Below are 14,853 nucleotides of genomic sequence, written 5' to 3'. Positions count from 1 at the left end.
GAGGGACTCTGGGAGAACAGCACAGCAGGATAAGATGTTTACACAGTGTAATAATAGAACTGGCCAGCAACTAACCTCTGCTAGTTGTCACTAGCAGGTTCTGTAGGGAAACAGAAAATTTTCCGGCCTGATTGGAACTACTTTAATCTGGGTATTTTACCAGAGATGGGGAACTTAACATTGATTTCATCTGGAATATGCTAGGGTTTGATGCTTGTCATTTAAATATGTAATTTTTTTCTATCTTATCCAGGGCAGATTGGCAAGGCTGCCCAGAGGATGCTGCCCAGAGGAGACTGCCCTGCGACTACTAATGCTGTGCTCACCATACACATGCAGGACTTCCATCATTCAGTACCTTCCAGAAGGCTGAACCAAAAATTGAAATCATGGTGGTGAAGGGAGAAGTGGGAAGGGCAGAGGAAGGATGCGGATACTATTAGGAAGGACATCATGAAAAATCCATAATGTTGGGTAACTGTATCCTTAAGGCAATATTTACATTGTGCAACTGTGACACATTCAAGTCTGAACAGCTGGTTTTGGTGAGAGGCAGCAGAAGTTAACTTCCCGTGCAGCTTTTGTATTAATAATTCATCTCATTAAGGTGTGGTCTAATAGTGTTTGCACAGGCATAGGAGTCAGCCCTAATACTGTTTTTGACAACTACAAAGCATCTCTTCTACAGGCATCTGCAATTCACATGTCCTCCTTGCCTCAATTTCTCCGTACAAGAAAGGGAAAGAGCTGTACAAGCTTTGCTTATGATCTGTAAAATAGCTGGCTACTACTCTGTTACTACTTTGTAGTCTTTTGCAATAACATGAAGACACCATAACATTCAGCCATCCTGATCGCAATGGGTTTGTTTCAAGGCGTTAGCAAATCAGGCCCAAGGACCAGGTACAGAAGCACAAGATTCTGACCCACAGGATTAAGTCCCTTGCAAAATCTACAGGACCTGGCTAATCTCAGGAGATATTTAACAACCCAAAGACCGAGTAAGGTCTTGTCCTGCTAAGATTTATTTTATTCTTCATACTGTGCTAGATTTTAATAGTATTATCATAAATGATTAAACTAAACTACATTACTGTAAAGACTACTTTTTGGTCTTTCCCCCCCTCATCTCAATTATTTAGATTTTTCCTTTAATACCTGATAGGACTTCCAGTTGCCAGGGTGAACTTGCAAGATTTTACTGCAAAACAGGTGATCTCAACTTTCAGTTAACCAACAAATCTTCAAAACACACTGACATAAAAGGCATATTCATTGTTAGTGATATCCACTGATTTGAGTCATGAGTCTGTTTAAGATCACATAGCAGAGGCTTTTCCCAGAGATGTGCTTTAGCCCTGTTCTTTCTCCTGTATTTTCTCCTAGTCTAGCAATGCTAGTTCAGTGGGGATCTAATGTGTATTTGTGCTACATGGGATACAATACAATGTGTATGTTTATATCAAAATAGGTATCCTGATATGACCATCTTAGTATAGACAGCAATTATAATAGTACAAGCTACAGCATTCCTTAGGCCCAGAGGAAAGATAAATAAGTGTATGGGTAAAAGCACATTTTTGTCATATAACACAATTACTCTGGGCTGCCAGGAGCAAAGGAAATTATACTGCTTTGTTAACAACAATATAGTTAACACAGTAGAATTTTTGTGAGTAAAAAGCATTAGTGCATAATGAAATTCTTTCTTTCTTCATCAACTGTAGCACTGAATCCTCTGCTCAGCTCCAGATATGATCCCTATAGCATATGTTTCTTTTCATTGTATTTTCTCCTGTACAGTTCATTCATCTTCTGGAAGATAGATGGAAAACACCCACCTCCTTTCTTCTCACTTCAGAGGTACCTGGTGCTGCTTTTCCTCTTATGCTGATCAACTCCAGAAATAACCCTGAAGAGCCATTGCTTGGCTTTGATTCCAGAAATCCCACTTCCTTCTCCACCCTGTCCTTTCTGGTTTCTCTAACTTCTTCTCCCCACAGACATCTGTACTAAACCAGTCTGTTTCCTTTCCTTATCTGGTGTTATTCTGATTACATAAACATCATCTTGCACTCCTTTTTTCCTTCTCAACTTTGAGATTACTTCCCCCCCATACTGTCATGAGCCAAGTGATAATTTCCTTCAGCAGCTTGCTTTCTTCTCCACAGTTATTGGAAGCAAAGTCTCCCGCGTTGCATATTTTAGCCTACCAGTTAAGAGTGGCTTAACACTTTTCTTTACTCATTGTTATTTAACCAAAAGTCTTTTGTGAGAGATGGGAAGAAAATGGAAGGTATTTTAAATGTCTTTTATAGGCTTGACTGCTTTCCAAGACCTGCAGTTTAAAATGAGAAGCCAATCAGAGAAGAAAAAACTAATTTCAGAATGTTCTTAAAAATCAAGATGTAACAGTTCTTAGAAGTCTAGTTTTGTTTGTAGTGAAGATCTTACAACAGATGACTGTGGAAAAGCCTAAGGTTCATGTCAGCCAAAGGCATCAAGCAGAAAATGCAAGCAGAAGTTTCACTTTGCCAACTAGAAAGCTGGAAGCCCTGTATATATTAATGTTGAAGAGTTCAGTGTTTATGAGATAAAACGGAGTGATTATTGCTGATGTGTGAATGTTGCTGACATAATTTCCATCAGCAACAGCTCATGAAACCCAGTTGCATAGGAGTCCAGTTACCTTTCCTGTACCAGAAGATACTGGAATACAAGGAGCTATCGGGTCACGCAGTTCATAGGCAGATGTGGACAAGCAAAAAGCTATAGAGAAAATCTGTGGACACCTATATGAGCCAAAATATCCCCATTTTTCAAACTATTGCATGAATGAATATTATATAAATTTTGCTCATTGTAATGTATACAATATCTTCTATTTGCATATATAGGCTTCATGGTGTGTCAAAAATCACTGAATAAATTGTGGCTTGTTTGTGGCAAAACAGAGTTTATTTAGTATATACATTCAAGAAAACAATAGTCACTAATGAGATGACACACTAGCTGATTATTTTGTGTGTGTGGATTTAATAAAACAGCATGAACTATGCAGACGATGAGATGTAAATGTCCTTCAGAACATCAGTGTTGTTCTTTTATAGCACTCGAATATTTCATGTTCCACTGTCTGTACGTGAAAGAATATCTGTCTTCCATAAAGATGGGCAGATGCCCAGGTCAGGTGCTTAACTTGACAAAACCTAATGATTTTTCTTGAAGCTAGCTACCAGTCACGGTGCAATTAGTCTATTCGACACAGATTAATCAGAAATTAGTGATTTACATATTCTTGCCTGTCTTAATGAAACCGAGTCACCTCCATTACCCAACAGAATCTCTTCTTCAAATTAAATGATATGTTCAATAGGTCAAAGAAATAAGACATTAACAAGACAATTTTTTTATTAAATTGGCTTATTTAGCACTGGTAAATTATCATAGTTAAAAAATTTGAAGTGATGTCTCTTCCATTTTAAGTGATCTATTTTAATTAGTTCACTTCAAAACCAGCTGGTACAGCAGAGGCACAGCTGATACGACTTGTCTGCAAACATACATAGGTCAAAGCACAGGGCTCTGACTCCTAAGTGGAGTCTGCTTGGCTCATTCAGGTTGTGCGCAGCTCAGTGATTTTAGGCAGCTTCTGAGGCTTACAGGAACTCTATGGGCAACTTGACCATCTGTGCAGGGTGTGCTGCGTGTGTGTCAGGCAGAGCACTCACCCTTCCAAACACAGGTTTTTGTTTGGTTGCCCAGTGAATGGAGCTCATGGTGCTGAGTCATATGGCAGGAGAATGGAGGCGGTGAAAGTGTGACAGCCGTCACCCGGGACGGCTGCCAGGGAGGGATGAGGGGTGTTCCCAGCAGTCCTCCTCTGAGCTCCCAGCAGGGACCAGAGCTGTAAACTTCCTCCCTGCTCCCCAGCCTTGCAGCTTTCTCCTTTCTGGGAATGTCTGCAGCTGATCAGGGGGTGACCAGGGGTGGTACCTGTGGTGTTGTAGCCATGAGGAGAGGTGACCTTCAGGAAAACCTCATTCAATAGCTGTGAGATTGGACAAATCTGTAAATGTTACCATCTAGCTTATACAGCTTTAAATAAAGATAAGCAAGACATTGGCAGTTTAGCTACTCATTTAGACAACTGAAAGAAGGGAGATATTGTGCCCTTATTTATTCAAGTTAATCCTTCAAGGAGATGAATAGGATGCTGCAGGGCAGAGGTCATTCACATTATAAGAAATGGAAAGCAGATTTGATTTAAGTTTCCTAGTGCAGCCAAGTTAACAGTATAGCACTCTGCCTGTTTACATTGGAGAAGTTGAGAAAAAACAAAATAAAAGCTCATTTTGACAGAAGAGTTGTATGTTTTCTGGAAACGGGGTACACAGAAAAATGTGCTGTTACAGAAAAAAGGACCTATGTCTTTTTCCTGCTTTGCATCTGAATGGACAAATCAGGCAATTTGCACGAAACATGGCAAGAAGCTAAATGTCACTTGCTATATCAATTTCCGGAGATAAACTGAGTGTGAAATATGGAACTGGAGTGAAATATGCAAGATAGAAAATATGGGAGTAATACTGTAGGACTGAAATAACCATAACTTTGAATAGAGTAGTTTTACTATAGCACCAAAATTGTTTAATACCGATAACAAATATGTGGATAACAAATCTTTGTCATTTACATCTGAAATCTGTGGACACCAACCCATTTATATACATGACATTAAGCTTAGGAGGACTTCTGCCAGATATTTTAATCTGCTAATTTCTTTTTCAATATGGAAGAGAGACGGCTGGATGAAGTCAAGCTGAAGCAAATGTCTAAGGGCACACAATAGCCAGAAAAGAAATGGCCCTGGAAAGACCTAGAGTATGATTCTGAGTCTGAGCATCCTGCAGCTGCTACTCCCTGCTGGGTTTTCAGCACAGCTCACATGGCAAATCAGAGACACTGACTTAGCAGGATTTTATGGGCATGGGCAGTGTGATGTGGATGAGATTTGCTGGACTGGGGCCCATCCAGCAAAAGATGCTGTGTGAAACAAACGCAGGAAGATACTGCCAAGGTACAAATTTGGCTCGAGTATGCTTATTACATTAACCTTGTAACTGTGCCAGCTGAAAAAATGCATTAGATACTTTTGGATAAGAAATAGTGACCTTTTCCATATTTGTTTAAGTTTTATTGTTAGTTTGATTTGTAAATCTCATGTACATAAATTGTCAGAACCTAATTACGCCATAGGATTCCACTCACTGTGGGTGGGCTGCAGGTATTTTTAAAGAGCTCAGTACAATACCCAAAGATGCATGACACAGTCACAAGTGTGCAGTCCCCTCCAGCTGGAAATGCTCGTAACTATGAAACTCCTACCACTTTCATTCTGAGGCTGTTTGGTATGAATGCCAACCCAATTCACCTGCAGGAGCTTTTTCATTATCTGTTATCTTGCTCATTCCATAATATATTGTGGCAAAAGGACAAACAAAGCATCTGGCTTATGGCATCAAATACCGAATAATGAGCTGAGAAGCCCAGGGAAATGAAGTCTTTGTTCTGTCTGTACCAGATTCCCTCAGTGATTTCATACTGAACTATCTGATCTCCATTTCTCTGCCTTTTGGATAAATATTATCTCAGTTTACCTCAGCAATGTGGTATGTAGCTTAAGTTCCCCATATTTTCAAATGCTTTTGGGGATTTGTATGCCGATGCTGTGTAAGTCAGAAGAAGGACACCATCATTTTGTATACCAGCTTCCAGGTGAGCCATTTTCTAGAATCAATCCAATTCCTATGTAAGTAGAGAAAAACAGAAAGATAAACAACTATGAGAAACATGCAGAGTAACAATAATGCAGTGGATTCCTGCTGAGGAGGACGGACTTTTGAAAGATCCAGGAGTATGGCTAGAGGCCCCATCTGGCTGGGAGACCTCACCTGCCCATCTTTGACAGAGGCTGGGGCCTGGGTGTGATCAACCTTCACTATTAGAAGCAAAACAACTTGAACTGCAAGGTTTTTAGCATATCATTACAAATTCAAAACCGGGCCTATTCTGATGGAAAATCTTCCTTAGGAATGTGAATTGTTTTGGGCAAAATAATCAGGCTTCTTTCCTGGCAGGGATACTATTTGCATCAAAAATTAGTGTCATCCACCCACTCAGTTTCCAACTAAAAGCTAGGCATTTCATTAGTGAAGTGAGAACAGAGATGCCTGGCTTGAGCAGCTTCTGCAAACAAACCTGCCAGTACAGCCAGAAAGGTGGGAGAGCTGCGTGCTCCCACGGGCATGAGGGTCGCAAGGACCACACAGGGCCGGAAGAGGAATGAGGATATCTCATTCCTGCCTGGGAAAGGGAAATAAGTGCAAGGACAAACGACCCAGCCGTGACAGCGGGATAAGCCTCTCTTTCCCAGGAAGGAGGCCTTGGAAGCTGCGTGCAGAGCCCTCGTGCGTTGTGTGTGCAGGAGCTGTGCGTGTTGACAGCGCGAGTGGAGAGTTGTGTGGGGACGAGCTGCGCATGTGGAGCCCTGCGTGCAGGTGTGTCAGTGCCACACGTGTCCGTGTGAGCCAGGCACCTGGAAGGCGTCGTGTGCGCCCACAGCTGCCGGCGCACGGGCAAGGCGTGCGTGAGAGCCTTCATGTGAGAGCAGGCATGAGAAGAGCTGTGTGTGCATGAGGGCAAGCACTGAGTGTGTGCGTGTGTGTGTGTGTGGAAAGGCAAATGCGAGGAGCGTGTGTCCACAGTACTTATAGGTATGCGTGGAGAGACAGGCGCATTAGGGCGTGTGTGTGTGTGCGTGTGAAGGGGGTATGTGGAGAGCCGGGGGCGGGTGCGTGGGTGTGAAGGGGGTATGTGGAAAGACAGGGCTGAGTATGTGTTTGTGACGGGAGTCTGTAGCGAAGGGAGCTATATCCAAAGGAGGCGGTGTCTCTGTGTGCGGGTACCGAGAGCCGAGTGCCCGCACACCCGCCGTCTCCCCGTGCTGGCGGCTGCCCGGGGCGGGGCCGCTGACGCACTGCGGCTGCAGCAGGACTCGGCAGGGCGGGTCCCGGTGACCAGGGCCGTGGCTCGGCCCGCCGGTGGCTGACTGACAGCGCTCCCCGCCCAGGCGTTGGAAGGGCCGGGCCGGAGCGGGGCGGGCAGGAGGAGGAGAAGGAGGAGCGGTGCGAGCCGCCCTGCACTGCCGCGGCTTCTACCTATTCATTCAGTCACCTAAAATGGCTGGAGAGAGGAGGTGGCGGGGCAGGAGGAGGAGGTGAGGGGGGAGCTTCAGCAGTGCCCCCACCTCCTCCGCGGCCCGGCGGAGCTCCCGGCGAGGCTCGCGGCCGCCCCTCGCCCGCGGCACCATGTCGGCCGGCGCGGACGAGAGCTCGGTGCGGGTGGCGGTCAGGTAAGCGGCGGCTCCTGCGGGCCGGGTGCGGCGGCGGGGCCGCGGCGTGTTCCCAGCGTGTTCCCAGCGTGTTCCCAGCGCCCACCCGCGCAGGGACAGCAGCCGGGCGCATCTTCGCTGCAGGGGGGGGGGGGGTCGCCTCGCCTTGGCTCTTGCGGAGCCTCTTTTTCCTCACAGCAGTAGGAGATAGCCAAAGGAGAGGGGGAAGCCCCCACCATTCTGAGGTCTTTCTCAGTCATTTCTCTCTAATTTTGAGCAGTGACCCTAAAAATACTCCAACTAATTATAGCCCGGTGCTGCTTGTGCTTACTCATGGAAGCAGAGCAGCCCCTGGACTCTGGCGATGCCGTTTACATCACGGAGCTTTGCGAGAGTGGATCCTGGCACACTGATATTTTTAGAAGGATAAAGGCTTTTATCCCGCGGAGGCTGTGTCTAACCTCACATACCAGAGGGATGGACTTCCATAAGGCTGCTCACAGTACATAGGAATTAGGTGTATGTAGAAGTCATAATGGGAGGGGAGCTTAAATAATTTTAAAACATCAGTTAATTCAAATTGCTCTTTAATCAGAGATAAAAATCTGCTGTTCATCAGTGAGCTCTTGGCTCTTCTCGGTTTTCTCTGTGAATATACTATTTTATTGTTTGAAGAACTTCCAGTTTAGCCCATGGATGTTTAAATTTCCAAGATGTCTTTACACGATTGAAGCATGAGGAGAAATACATGTATGTGTGTGTATATCTATGTCTGTTTATGTATACCTATGTCAATATTTGGGGTTTAATTGTGATACTGTCTGTTGATTTATTTCTTTACTTAAAGAAGTTTCTCTATGCTGGCACACTTGGAGTATTACACCACAAGAAATCAGACTTTAGGGGAAAGTCTGTTTGTCTCAGTGGATCCTTGGACAATCTTACATTAGAGAATTCAAGGGTTGTTCAGGAAGACGAAGAGGGTGATTTCTTGGGTTTGTTTTGTTTTCTCTGAAGGATGTAGAAATAAGCGATGTTACTGGGTGCTATTGTTGGTGCATGGTGTAGGGGGAACGGTGCAATAACATTTTCAGTAAACAGAGAAGCACCACCCTTGCGTGGATAACATGGGGTGTATGCTGCAGTTGTTCATTAAAGTCTGGTTGCAGTAGCATTTTCTATGGGGAGAGATGGTTTTTTGAATGCTATCTGTTGAAGCATTTTTCACATAATGTACAGGGACGTGTTATTCCAAACCATAATTAGGCTGTATTTTTAAAAAGGAAAATATGAGATAGGTGTGATCCTAAAAATAGGGCGTGTTACAGGTTTACAGACTGCTCTCTCATTTGAAGAAAATATTAAATATGTTCTGAGCCAAAAGAAATAGTGATGTAGAAGTTCATTTACAAATACACAGGTTTGTTGCAGCTTGGAATTAAATAAAAAAAACCTACTGGTAGAAATACATTTATAATTGTGGGTGTGTGATGAATAGATTAGGAGTAACATGGTAAAGAATTTGTAGAAGTAAATTAAAGTCACCCAGCTGTAGTTCTTGGCAACAAATCCCTAATGTTGTAGGGTGCATTTTTGCAGTATAATTGTCTAATTCACTAATAGTTCACTAATAATGAAGGATTGCATTTTTCCTCCTGTCAGCTTTCTTCCCTTTGACAAATTAACTATTCATGTACAAGATTTCCCCCTCTCTGTTCAGCAGTCATGACCAAAAGCATGCACCAGCAGAAAACCAGTAGATGGTTTTCTTTTATTTCTGATTGTGTGTTTTGTGCAGTCCTGTAATGCAACTGATTTTGCAACTCACTGTGTATTGGTGCCATGCTGTACCGTGCATTATGAGTTTTACGTTCTGTTTCTTGTTGGTTTTGTTCTTCAGCTCTTTTTGGCAACTTGAGCTTAGTTCAGTGATGATCTTTCCAGTTGAGATGAATCAGTCGTTGTGTTTTGTATGTATGTTTCTGAACAAGGCTCGCTGTACAGCTGGACCAGCTTTTAGTTTGCAACCCCTGTGGTTGCAAGATACTGCAAAGGCATGAATTCGCTTAGACTTTAAACACAGGTTATAGAATAGACATCACTGAAATTGTTCAGCAAATTGTTTTTCCAGGACCTGGTTGTCTCACCTAATTGTATCCAACAGGAATGAAAAATACTTCATTCTTTCCAATTAGCACCAGCTTTAAGCTATCATCTTGTATGCTAATTGCTCCCCATTTTCTTCAGTGTAATAATGGGTTTGTGACTGATTAGCTAAATACTCTGGTTTAGTGAAGCATGAAAGCTGAAAATAGTTCGGCAGATAATCCAGTAACTAATGTTAAATTCCCCAATTAAGAAAACATTTTTGTCTTGTCACCCACCACTGAAAGACTTGTGAACTTTGTGGATGATGGTGTGCAACTTCAGCAAAGAGCTTTGCTTGCTGTGTGACTGTGTGTAGTGTCTGTTTTCAGATAAAGTCAGAGAGCCCCCATGATAGAAAATAGTAATCTGATTAGAGAACTTTCTTTTAAGTGTGAAAAGCTATCCTTTTTGTAAATCTAAAATTTCTGTCTTGGTTTTGTAAGTGTTTTTTCAGCATATGGAAACTAACTTTTGACAAGAAGGCTATGAAATGTTATCAACATCGTAGGCAACTGTTTCAAGTTCACAAGAAGATGTAGACTATAATTTCTAATTCTTCTGTCTCGTGCCACTTTAGTAGTGTCCACAGGTAAAATACAATCTGTAGACTTCAGGCATGTTGGGTAGATGAAGTTCCCACCTAAGATTTTAGTTCCTCAACAGCCAGTGGTGTAGGTCTGCTAGTGCACTTTAGAGTTGTTGTATGACCTGTGGAAGGGGCTGGGTGGGGTCAATGCACACAGAAGTGCACTGACTTTTACCCCTTTACCAACCAGACCTGAGCTGGGTCACAGGAATTGAAGTGGCTCCAACAGTTAGAGCCTGTCCTTGCTCCATGGCTTGGAGCCACGCTGTTAGGATGTTCTAGCAGTGGTGATATAAGAAGACAAAGTTGGATTTCAGTCCTTTGCATTTTTGGATACATGTTAAACAAAAGAACTTTTGGAGAACAGTAATGTTTGGATAGATCTAATCAGAAGTTTTGCATGGAGGACTGTATCTGATAAAGCATGGAAGGGTGTCTGTTATGTCTTCTCCATAACAGAATCCAAATAACAAGGTAGAACATTGAGGAAAATGTCTGTCTTCTAGCCCTCCAAAGGTGAAAGATGTCCTTGATCCACTCTGAGTCAGTGGAGGCCCTAGATGTATAGATGATAAGCTTCAGTATTGATTTGTTAGAGATGCTGTATTAAAACAGAAGAAATAAGTACAATGTGAAAAGATGAATAGCTGTACAAGCTGACCAGTAGTCAAGAGGAGATGGTCACTCTGATATGTGTGGGTGACACCTCAGGTGGAGTGGACAGTAAAAGAGCGTGAAGTACTAGTTGGTGAAGCCAAAGAGCATTGGCATTGGGCATGTTCTCTTGAAGGATGGAGCCCAGTTGAAACTGTGTTAATGGGCAGAACACAAAGAAGCTTCAGAGGATGGTGTTTTATAATCAGGCATGTTTAATATCCATAAAGAATAGAGTAGTGAAAGTTTCCACTTTTCATCATCCTAGGTATGTCTGTGTCTATCTGCCTTCTTCCCTATTTTGGCAAGAGCACTTCACTGGTACTGCTGCATCTGCTGTGATTGACATCTGCTTTGTTTCATTCTTCAAGTGAAGAATGGGAGGGTTGCTGCTCTCCTCCTCACATGTGTAGAGAGGCTCTGGGATCTGGGTGCCCAATTCTGCATCGAGATGTCTAAAAAATTTCCTTTTCATACCCACCCTGCGTGTCTGCAGTATGTTGTGACACTGCTTCACAAAAGTGAAATGTTGATGTTTGCTGAGTATGGAAACTGTGTGCAAAACATAATGAATCTACTGGTAAACATTTTTAGTAACAGTAGAAGTAATAAGTGCAGCAGATGAATTAAAACCACACAGCTTCTGTTTGTGGTTTTCTGAAAGGGAGATAAAGAATGTTGGAAAAACACATTAATTACTACTTTAGTGGAGACTGGAGATTTTTGCAACTAAAGCTTGGTGTGGCATGGCGTTAGGATACAGTGTTGACTGTTGTTTAGGTAGGTGGGATGTGTTCATCCATTGCAACTTTAGCTTCCCACTGCAAAGCTTTGTTATGGAATGCTGCATTTCTTTTCATACCTCCAGTTCTTGAACTGTGTGATCAGTTGGATGTCTTATGTAGGAGGTTTTTTTCTACTTTGCTAGTTCCTGTGTGGGGTTTTTTCTCCCCATATGGAATCTGCTCTCTGTTGTTGTCATGCCTCCCTCTACCTTTTCACCTTTTTGCATTCTTTTTAAGCATTTTCTTAGGCTTTTATAATGAAGTTGTTTTCCTCTGTGCTAGATCCAGCTACTGTTAGATACACTAGGAAAGAAGGAGCTGAGTGGAAGGAACCTTTTTTGCACAGGTGTGTTTTGAAGCACTTTGGTGGCAGCTGAGGTTGATTTTCTTTCTTGGGCTCCTGTTCTGTAGTTACAGCTGTGTTTAAGCTTCCCACCATGAATAGATCCTCAGATGCCAGATGAATGGACATCTATGCTGTGGTATATATTATAAGCTCTGGAGATGCTAATTTCATGCTTCCCATACAGTGCTAAGCATTGTCATAAATCATTCTGTAACTAGATCAACAACAGCAATAGACTACAGTACTATCCATTGGTTCCTTAAAATGATCCAAACTTTTTGTTTCAATAGACAGTAATTACTGCCCATCTGTAATCAGCTGTAAAAGCTTTTTCAGGAAAATATCTAAGTAACTGTTAATGAAGTTCAGCCATTTATAAATACACAAGAATGCCCCACCTAATAAGAGAGAAATTATCAACAGCATTAAATAGCAAGGTGCTGGGAAGTAACTCTTCTGCATGGAGTCTGTTAATGGAAAGCTACAAGAGAGATCTTGTTTTGGAAAACTCCTATTACATATCTTTTTGTTGGTTTTGATGTTTTTCTTTGCTCTCTGACTTAAACAAACATCCCCTTGTCCTTCTCTGAAACTTTACCCCGTTGGTATGTTTTGCATTTTAGCTGAAGAAATGACATGGCACCATCTGCTGCTGAATTAATTCTGGTTTCATAATATCCGACTTGATCATCCGTTACTGATATTGCTTGGGGCAGGCTGAAATCTGTGATCTCGCTTTCTAGGAAATAAACTTCCCTTTTCACCACTCGTGTTGTAAACACAAACTCCTTCTTGGATGGAGGGGAAAGAAGTCCTACTTGGACCTTTCCCCTAATGCCATGTATTCCTTGCCAAAAGATGGGTATCTTGACTTTAGGAAGAAGAAAAAGCAATGAGTGGTGTACCTAGGCAGTCTGTTCATGCTTTTGGATGAATTATATTTTTAACTTGTCATTTCCCGAAGTTTGTAAAGACTTGGGAGTTTGCTTTGAAAAACCATTGAGATAGTCACTAATTTCCATTTAATGGTTGTGATCTGTGAAAAGTTAGGATTTGTATTGTTGGCCTAGACATTCCCTTATTACTGAACTCAGGGCTTCACATTTTCAGGTTTCCTGTGTGACTTCTGTAAATTCTTCTATAGTAGCTGAATGACCCTTGTGCTTGGGATCAAGAGAGCTCTGCTCCCTCCCTCTACTTTCCCTTGATTTGCTTGAAGTGTTTTATAGATTGCCCTTGCTGCCCACTCAGAGATGGCTGTTGGAATTCTTGCTTTTATGTTCTGTTGCCTGACTACTGCTGGTGAAATAAAGCCACTTTAGGTGCTTTTTTTGTTTTAAGGAAAATACAGCAGAATACTAATTATCTGTGGTGGCCAGAGCAGAGAATTTTTTGTTATGCTAATATTATTTCAATGTAAAGTACTTTCAAGAAGTGTCATTTTAACTGGTGAACAAGAAAGTTTAATTAGAAATCAAACCATATCTGAACAAGTCTAGCAAGAGTTAATACATGAGCTGTGCCTTTTTCTCGTGCTTTCTATTCACTTAAATAGTTTTAGATCTTCAGTTTCTTCTTATCCTTCCTTGGGTTTTTTTTTCTTTTTTTTTTTTTTTTTTTGTAGTTCTCAGTGGTAATTTCCACTTTTCCCTAGTGAGATACACTGGAGCAGATCTAAGGGGAGAAGTGCTGCCTTATTGTTCAAAAATGGTCTTGTTTGATGTGTTTATTATAGCAACAAGATACAAATGGAGAATAGTGAAAAGATAAGGTTAGTGTCACAGTGAGTTTGATGCATAAAAAACCAGAACATTCAAAATGTATTTTAGAATGTAAAAACCTGCTGATTCAGAGCTTATGATTGATTAGCATAAAATACTTTCTGAATAGACTCTGAATGGAAATAAGAGTGGGGAGCAAGTACCATCTGGTCCTTTATTCTAGTAGTATCCTCAGCAGATTTGGTCGAGTTGGCCACTGCTGGAATAATTATTTTTCTGTGTAAGAAACTTTATTTTTTTTTTTAAAATCAGCTGACAAATGCCGATTGGGACAATGCACCTTCAAGCATCTTTATATCTTTAGGTCTGCCTAACAAAAATGAATGACTTATCCCTTGAACCTGTTTACTCTGGAGCTTCAACACAGAAAACTGAGAGGAACAAGACCTTAGTAAAAGATTGTGATTGTTCTACTATACACAGCAATTTATATGCATTGAAGTTGAATAGTGCACTTCCACTGTTGAATTTAAAAATGGACTAAAGGATTTGTTGTCTAGGTAATTTAGTGTCTCACTGTTGGCTCTTGCATTCATGCTGCTATAGGAACTCTGTATAGTTCAGTTGGTTAACGAATAACTATCTCTTTGCAGGACATTTTAGGTTTAATGTAATCTTTCCATAATAGCTCTCAAATACTCCAGGTTTCTTGAAGTGTTTCCTCTTGAATATTGTAGCTTTGAAGGATACTTACTTTCCTTTTCCTTTATGTTCAGCATAACTGGTCTTTTAAAAGTCTGAGAAAAGCTGTGTTTTCAAGGTGAATAAGAGTTAAAGGACTGTAGTATGCTACAGCATTACAGTTCAACTACCAGAGCTGAACACATGGAATGTTATGGATAATAGGACTAGACAGAAAATATTTCCCTTTTGTGAAACATCTCAAAGTCTGACACTTTATCTTTTCCACTGTGTTCTCTTTTGATAATGGAAGAGTTTGATCAAACAGGCTTCTTTGTTTACTGGGTCTAATCTCATCTGGGGCCTTGAAAAGAGGTATTCCACATCTTTAGTCAATTCTCCAACCTCTTAATTATTGTCTTTAAGCTTTGTATTTTTTCAATGAGCTGTTTTTTCCTTACATTTCTAATTATGTTAGTTGTCCTTTGCTTAATACTGCTAAAACAAATTTAAGGTGACACATTAGGCTGGAAAGCTAC

General features: G+C 41.5%; 1 protein-coding gene across 9 annotated transcripts in view; it reads left to right on the top strand.

Moving 5' to 3' along the window:
* Positions 1-7,064: 7,064 nt before the first annotated feature.
* KIF21A (kinesin family member 21A) overlaps positions 7,065-14,853 on the top strand; it is an 88,420-nt gene continuing 80,631 nt past the window's right edge. For 4 of the 9 annotated variants that reach the window (XM_048302596.1, XM_048302595.1, XM_048302594.1 and 1 more), the window contains exon 1: positions 7,066-7,414. In XM_048302596.1, coding sequence (XP_048158553.1) covers positions 7,371-7,414 — 44 coding nt within the window. In that variant the 5' untranslated portion in view covers positions 7,066-7,370. Of the gene's footprint in view, positions 7,415-14,853 lie in introns of all 9 variants that reach the window. The other 5 variants (XM_048302600.1, XM_048302593.1, XM_048302598.1 and 2 more) reach the window with 2 other exon arrangements.

Source organism: Corvus hawaiiensis, chromosome 4, assembly GCF_020740725.1.
Source record: "Corvus hawaiiensis isolate bCorHaw1 chromosome 4, bCorHaw1.pri.cur, whole genome shotgun sequence".
NCBI classification, from domain to species: domain Eukaryota; kingdom Metazoa; phylum Chordata; class Aves; order Passeriformes; family Corvidae; genus Corvus; species Corvus hawaiiensis.
This window is presented reverse-complemented; position numbering and strand designations above follow the sequence as displayed.